Raw genomic sequence first — 8309 nt, forward strand, 5'->3', positions numbered from 1 at the left:
GCGTTTACGCAACTTTGGGTCTTCGTGAGTGAATTATTTCGAGAAAATTAAACAGTAATTATCTCAAGTAATTAATTCGTCAGAAATCACAATTGAACACGAAACAACATTCTACTCCTCTTTAATTAACCACAAGAAAATTTAATCGAATAACCAGAAAATTGCAATGAATTCTAGATTTAACAATATCTTTCGCATTTTATTATGCATTAATCGTCGTACATTTGGTTCAAAAGGAATAGAGCGTATCAGCAAGGCGTGATAAGCGTTTGCGTGAGGTAAACATGCAAATCCTTTAGCAGTTCGATCGCAAATGTGATCTCCAATCCGCTTTCCTTTGCCCAGAAAAGATGATGATGCATTACATCGTCCTCCTCGATTGCATTGCAAAGGTCCGCAAACTCCTTAGACCTGAGCATCTGCAAGAACCTACGGAAACTAGCAGAGTATTTCACTTTTTGTCGGAGGAGCTCGTGGAGCTCATCCAGTGGTATCGTCTTCAGGATATTGTTGATCATGACGGTAAGGCCGCCGTTCGCGAGGCTCGGGTCGTTTCTCGTGAACCTGGGCGTCGTCTTCCAGAAGGTTAAAAGTTTCTGCTGCCACTCGTCGACATCGAGGCCGTTTTGTTTTAAAAACTCAATGAACCAGATCACCTGAGGCATATTCCGAAGTTGTCGTAGAATAAATCTCTTCTGGTCGTTGATGAAACTGATAGTGTCTCCGATTTGACTATCGTATCTCATGTATCTCTCGATGATTTGCTGAACCTCATCGAGGGGAACAAACGCTAGGGCGTCTTTTAGATCTTCTTCGAGGGAGCTATTGTCTTCCTGTGGTAGGGAATTCATGAAATCGTGATCGTTGCATCGAGTGCCCAGACGGTAGGCCAAGAATCCAATGAAAGCTACCGAGACAGCGGCTGCCACGCTCACGATCATTATTTGTGGGTTCATTGTTTGCGATTTTCGGTTCTTGAAGATCACCTTAGTCCGAAATCATTCTGTAGAATTCTAATGGGGAGATCTTTGTATTCAACGGGATGAAGGATCAACAGGAGTCTAGAGAACCAGAGATACATAATTCACTTTAATTTAGGTCTCAAGTAATTAAGAACTTGGAATTTGCAAATTCGTTATCGCTTCACCGTTTTAAAACTTGTCGTCTCTCCCACCTGCCATCCACCACTACAAGGCACAAGAAAACTACTCGAAAATTTAGCTATCATTGAGGTGATAATATCCATAAGATAATCAATAAATAACGATCACGTTTTCCAACAACAGATAGTTTGACTCATTGGTACTATTGTTCAAACGACAAAAATCAAAAAGATTCTTATTCAGTACATTTATTTTTATTGTCTGTGCTAATGTATATAATTAATTATTAATTATATAAATTATATACTTAATTTAATTATATTAAGTACATAATTTATGTTGAATATATTGACCAGATAGCGAATACTTTCATTCTTCTTCGGACAATTTTTTTAATTAAAAAAAATAATCATTCTGGTTCCTACCATAAGGATAAATATACAGATTAAGAATCTTTCTGATTTTCTTGTTTCTCCTCATCCAGAGAGATCCAATCACCTTCGCCAGCGAGGTACGGGTTTAAATCATGTGTTTATTGTGGGCGAGATACCAACTGGAAATAATTAATTAAAAATGTGCAAAAAATTATTGTGTATGATGAAAAAGTAATGAAATAAACTATGAAAAAGAATCACAAGATTAGATCTGGGTAAATAGCATTCACTTTAAGAAAAGTTCATAAAAATTGTTTAACAATTTGCAACGTTGAAAGAGGAATGCCCCGTTGTATATTATATTATATTTATCATTATTATATCATATAATTATATTAAATATTAAGAAACGCAATTTAAAGTGAAGTACAAAATATCAAAAATACGAAGGATACTTTAAATAATGCCCATAAATCAAAAAGACATCTTCCAGTGATGCTAATCTCGAAGCTTGTCCACTATTGACCCTAATTTGTGGTCATGCTTCGAGCCATTGCCATCCGTCTTTAATGATCGCTCGAGAAAGTAAAACAACGTTAAAAAGGAAGTAGACAACGAGTCAGAAAGTACTGAAGAAGACAAGAGGGACGTTTGGCAAAAGTTGGCGCGCTCGAGGTACGCGAGAGAGAAATGTCTCACTTAAAGCAGCGAAGTGGATTCGCCAGGCCATCGTACGTTGATAAACATTCTCCTCCGCGAGACACGCTTTATGCTCGCTTTAACGAAGCCCCGAAGCAGGTTATGATGGTCGAGGGAACTTTTCTTCGTCAAGATGCCCCGCTTTGATGCCACGTAACAAGCAGGTGACTTACGATGGTGCTGTTACTATGAGAAATTTCGATTTGCTTTATCTGAAGGATTTAATGGTCTGGGCCATCGTGAAATTTAGTACGCCTGCGGCGTGTCACATTTTTATTTTCGCAGCTGACTTGAAGTGAACATAGCGTGTTAATATTGATGTGGTTGCGTTACTGTCTTCATGTTTCTGACGAGGAAAATGGAGATATGTAAAGTTGGAATTTGAATATGTAGGTACGAAAATTTCAGATTAGGTTCAGATTTCTTCAACTTCGACGCACTTTCTACTTACAAATAATTTTTATATTTTTAACCGTTCTTAAATTATTATCTCTAAATAAGTTTATATAATTTTACACAGTTAAGATTAAATACAAAGTTTACTTTTAGTGACGTGACAAAAAAGCTTTAACTATTACGAAGGTGTCAACGCTACTATCGACCATTTCCTTGTAGATATCAGCTTTCGTAACTGCCACAGAAAGATTAATAAAATGAGGATTCTCATAATGGAGGTTTAGAAGGAATTGAAAGTACTCCTGCTTCATCATCTTGGAATCGAAATCAGCGAATACCTTGGATTTCTCCATTTTAGTCTTGTAGACTTCTTGTAACTTTTCGAAGGGCAACAACTTTTAAAAATTTGTTTCAAAATAAGTTTTATTTGGAACAGTTTTTGTAGCAAAGCAGTACAAATTGTAGTGGTACTTACAGTGCTGCTGCTTATTCTTCGAAGAACACTTGGAAGATACAATAAGTCAAGTTTCAGTGTACCTTATATACTGGTGGATTTATCGAGAAATACTATTTGAGTACGTGATACAAAATTACAATAAATTAATGAATATGCGAAGTGCGAAAACAATTATAAACTAATTAGCGGTAACGCAATTACGGCAAGATTTCGTATCGAAAAAAGTAGATCGTTATCAGTGATTTTATTGTTCGCAAAATCATATTACACTTTCGTTAGAAACATTGCAGTAATTTATAAGGAGTAAATACATTTAGATACTTTAAGTTTCTTCAGAAAGTAATATTTGACGATTAAAAAGGCCCTAAAATGTAACGTTCCTTCATCGAGCAAGCTCATTGTCATGGCACGGGAAGCTTGAAATTTGAATTTTAAATTTCTCCCAGGTGCGGATCAGGCCGCCTGATCAGGGCTCCTCGGCTGCAACCGCTGATCACGTTCAAGGCGTTTTATTGGTTCCAAGTTCATCTTATTTGACGGAGAAATTTAAGACATGCCGTCGTCGAAGGGATTAATTCCGTTGAAGACGTCAGGGTCTATAGAACCTCGACAGGTTTTCGAATTTGGTGGTGGTGGTGGCTTGTAAGAAGGACCAGGCGGCAGAGGAAGCTGACGACGGAGAAGCAGGGTTCGGGACTGAGCTAAGGCAAGCGGCTCGCTGCGTCTGCGGCAAACAATTCCAATTAACTTCCTGGAATTGGAATATGACTCCTCGTCGACGGTCTCTCGACTGGCGTCCCCTGGATGCTCAAACGTTGACGACGACAAGGAGGACGCGCGCGTTCCTTCCTCCCTCTTTTCTGGCACCCTCCTATTTCTTCCTCGCTGGTCTTACTTCGTTTTCATTCTCTCGCATGCAGAAATTAGCTGTCCATCTCGTGTGCCACGGAACTTTGCAAGGGCACGCGCGAACAGGGAACCAAGGGGAAGGAAGGACAATGCTGATAGTGGAGGGAGAAATGAAAAAAGTTGGTGGCTATTATTCCCGCGAAACTTTTTTGCTGCTATTTACATTTCAATCGGAAATCATTCTCTCGTCAAACCTCGGGGGTTCATGCTCTGCCATTGAACGAAAAAATTGAAGCTAACTCATTTTTGGCAGGGGAATTTCACAAATCACGGTCAAGAATCTTTAATAGTATCAAATACTTAGGATTAATGAGTATGACAGTAGTTCCATCGAAGATTCGCAGGCATTTTACGTTTGATCCCTGTTGCAAGGTAGGCAAAGGGATGAAACTCCAACTGCAGACCGAGGGAGACATAATTTCATCAGGAGGCAAAGGGGTGTTTGTCAAGCGTGGTTTCTTTGCACGTTCTCGGAGGAAGTGAATGGCAGCTCGTAGAACTATTATCCTCCGTCATCGTCCAGGAGGGAAAGGACGGAAAGGGAATCCTGGAACTCGGGGTTAGGCCGTTGCCCTAGACAATGAGGTCCTCGGGCTGCTCAGATATTGAAGACGCCCGAAAGCGGTGTGTACCAATTCTGGCTGTGTGTACCAAGCGTCTAGCCCGCTACTTTACATTATTAAATCTCGCTGCTCGACCGTCGACGGGACACGCTGGCATTCTTCAGCCGCGTTCCCATCGCGGCGGGCCAACGTGTGCCGAATTTGACGAAGAACAAGTGGTGGGATCCTTATCGCCGACCGTTATCGACCACCGCGAAAGTCACGTCCGCTAATAAGTAGATAGAGACAAGCGGAAAAATTTTAAGGGTATCGACGATGGATGGTAGGGGCCACGCTGATAATTTGCGATTATATGAAAAATGGTGACCGTGAAGATGAAAACGTTCGGTATCGAGGTTTCAATTGAACTTTGCTTGTCAACCAGGAAAATTTCGTAATTTTTACAACTCTTCTTATTACACAACCTTTCCACTTCATATTTGGTGCTTGAGGCACTTGTAAGGAATTACAATTAAAGATATGTGTAGGTATATAATCTTTAGACAGAGCATGTGTTAGTGATTAGTATTTGTCAAATCATGAATTTTGTGAAAGAAATTTGTCAAAATCGAGGATTCAACTCTGATATTATTTCGTGCTTCCTCTATTTTTACATGTTAGAAAAGGATAAAATTAATCCATAAGGGAAAGTTGCCGAAATTGGATCACTAAAATAGTTTTTACTATAGGTTGGTAATAAAATATTTTTAAAATGTTATTACTTATGCCTTCAAAATAATATAATTAATTTTTTTCAGAATATAATAGAAAAAGTTAGACAAGTAGTTTTCTTTAATTGTGACATCAGTTCACTCAAAGCAACCTGTTTCCTAAGACAGACCTTTGGTTTCTTAAATTGAACCACTGAATTAAAGTGTAAAAATGATTAAGCTTTCTTAACATGTTTGGAAAATATATTACATAGATGTCAGCATACGTAGTTTGTAAAATCTCTTAGCATATGTATACATTAACCGATCTGGAACATTTTATGCACTTTATTATATTTTCTTCCTCGATTTCTTCACACAAGGTAAAAAACTACTCAAAATCCTTTCTTTGCTTTTTATTGTTTTTATAACATTCTACCACTGTTTGTATTGAATTGGTCCAATGCAAGCAACAATTTTTGATCTAATTTAGTTAATTGACCAAATAATTGAAAATATTTTACCTAACCCTAATTTTAGGTAAAATATTGAAATGAACACTAGTTAAAAGCCCTAGTACTAACATAAAAAAACTAGAGAGATTATAATTAGATGCTAAAATATTAGATTCTCAGTGGTTCAAACAGACTGCGTTACTTCATTTAAACATCAAGTACTGCTATATGATAGTGATTATCACATTAACTAACGTAGAATATAAACAACACATATTGCTTATCATACAGCCCAAATTGTTTATACATCACAAGATACACTGTTGGTTCAACCTAGGTGTCAGTCCAAATTCGGCAACCTTTCCTCAAGTATTCCACATCCCTCTTAATATTATCTTTACCCAATTACTTATTCGCTGGTTAAAAAATAGTCCAAAAATTCACGAAGCTCCGTTTACAAAACGTGAAAAATATTAAATTCTGATAGCAATACAAAAATTTCTACCTTAACGTGGAAGAATCCATTTACAAAATTTTTTCAAGAATCTTATCCAGCCTTCTTCCCCCTTCGACCGCCAATAATCCTAAGCTTCAGACATTAACTCACCGATAATAATCGCAATAATAATTGACAAGTCGGCGGCATTAGGGCGACGTTCTGCCGTAAGCAGCAGCAAGGGCGGCCCAATTAGCCACAGGAGCAACATATTCCGTCTCTCCCATTTACGACGACGTAATGCTACCTGTTTCACGCGCAGCCACGTATAATTACAGGGTAATGCTCGGGCGTCCGCAATCGTGGCAGGTGGCACATAATCGCGGCCCCGTAACCTCCGAACGAGTTAATCCGCGAGCCGTCGCGCCATTCCCGCGACGTCTGCGTCGTCGACGACGTAGTTGCCATCATCCAGCGAAACGGCCGGGGCGAAAGGAGGACATTTAAAGGTAGCTATGGTCGATCTCCTTCGCCGAAGGTCTAGAAGTCAAGCGCCACCAGCGCGACTCGTGCCATTTGCTCTGCGGAGGGGAAGGAAATTAGGCCGAGAGGGGTTTTCTGGCGAGCGTTAGAAAAAAGACAGAGTCGTCTCCGTCTCTATTACACGACTGCTCCGTTCCGACGGTTCATTTTAGTCTGCGACGTGAAAAGTATCATGCTCTGTCTCGTATCCCCTTTCTCTCCCCGTCCCTGGTTCTCGTTTCCCGTTTCCTTGTTCCTATTCTCTGCCCGTGTCCCAAGACTGAAGGGTTGACGGAGTGGAAACAAGGGGCGACTGTGCTTCATTTCTTTCCGCTCTGTGATGCTTGAGTGGGGTTGTTTATGGGATTGGCGGCACACGAAGTGCAAATGATGCGGGTTTTAATAAATTTTAACGGATTCATGGGGAAAGCAGAAGCAATCTACTGAAAATTATACGATCCCTGATATGTTCTCGTGCTATGCGTAGAGATTACTCAAACAGAAGTAGATGGACTGTAGGTAATTGAAATTAGTAAGAGTAAAGGTATGTTTCACTGCTGTTCGTGAACACGTAGTAAACATTCGTTATACTGTGCAAGTGGAAAGTAACAGTACAGCTTTTCCCAGTATCAAAGCAGCAAATCCATCATTGCGTCGCGAACGATCTATCAGCGGCACTTGCACAGTTTGAAAAAAGAATGTTACAGCGTGGCCCGTTATCGATACTCTTATCGCAACCGATTTGCCATCATTCGCGCGAATTTGTGCCACCCAAATCGCCGTTATCTGGCCTCGGCGATCATCGATCTACAATTTCGCGGATCAAGAGCCGCGGAACGGGGCTTTATCAAGAGGGAGTCGCATTATTAATCGACACGCCACGGCGTCGTGATACTGCAAAGGTCGGAAGCAATTGTTTCGCGGGCCGATCGTGTGCGCGCAACAAGTCCCGTCCGATAAGTCACAGCAAGAGAGAGGAGGAGTTTGCATTTCGAGCAATAACCTATCCGCGCTTGAATACACCTACACGTAACGGCGCACACAGTTGTACGGGTTCCCGATACCGTTCCCAACCACGTACCAGGAATTTTATGTCGCGTGAATCGCGTGCTCCTATCACTTGCGCCTATGCGCTTAATGGGCAAATTCTTGGAATTTCAGTGCTCGAACTTTGATTAGCGAAACTACCCGATATTATTGTGCTTCTTGATTATTTTAGGATCTAGAAATGGATCAATCATTCGAAAAAATTATATGGTACATAATTATTTACAGTTAAGTATTCTACATGATTATTTATGAGTCACTGTCTTGATGGGTAACTAATTGTAAGTTAAGCTGAAGATATAGTGATACATCTCGATGATAGTTTGATAAGAAAGAGGTTTTATGTGTAGTAGGGGAAAGTTTCCTAATTTCGACCGGATCCTAAATTGGAGCATAGTCTTTATGGAGCTGTAGCTCATATGTAATTTAGTAACAGCATAAACACAAACGATTGTAAAATGAGTTATAACTACAGTGTGATGAATGTTTCGTTTTAATGCCAGTTGATGAAATTTTATTAACGATTTGTATAAGCAGTAATTTTTGATCGGTAATTAAGTTTTGATATTCCCATGAGTGTAATTTTGTAACAAGGATCGTATCCTTAATGTTCTCATAACATTTATTAAATATTTGCATTAATTTTCGTTTATTGGTCC

General features: G+C 39.6%; 1 protein-coding gene across 1 annotated transcript; it reads right to left on the reverse strand.

Annotated features, from left to right (window-relative positions):
- Window positions 1-248: 248 nt before the first annotated feature.
- LOC143188325 (protein G12) lies at window positions 249-956 on the reverse strand. Its single transcript, XM_076392532.1, has one exon. The coding sequence runs from the start codon at window positions 954-956 to the stop codon at window positions 249-251; it is 708 nt and encodes a 235-aa protein (XP_076248647.1).
- Between the last annotated feature and the right edge of the window lie 7353 nt (window positions 957-8309).

Source organism: Calliopsis andreniformis, chromosome 2 (assembly GCF_051401765.1).
Source record: "Calliopsis andreniformis isolate RMS-2024a chromosome 2, iyCalAndr_principal, whole genome shotgun sequence".
NCBI lineage: Eukaryota > Metazoa > Arthropoda > Insecta > Hymenoptera > Andrenidae > Calliopsis > Calliopsis andreniformis.

Excerpts from the sequence above, each read along its gene's own strand:
- LOC143188325 (XM_076392532.1), bottom strand. The coding sequence starts at position 956 with ATGAACCCACAAATAATGATCGTGAGCGTGGCAGCCGCTGTCTCGGTA.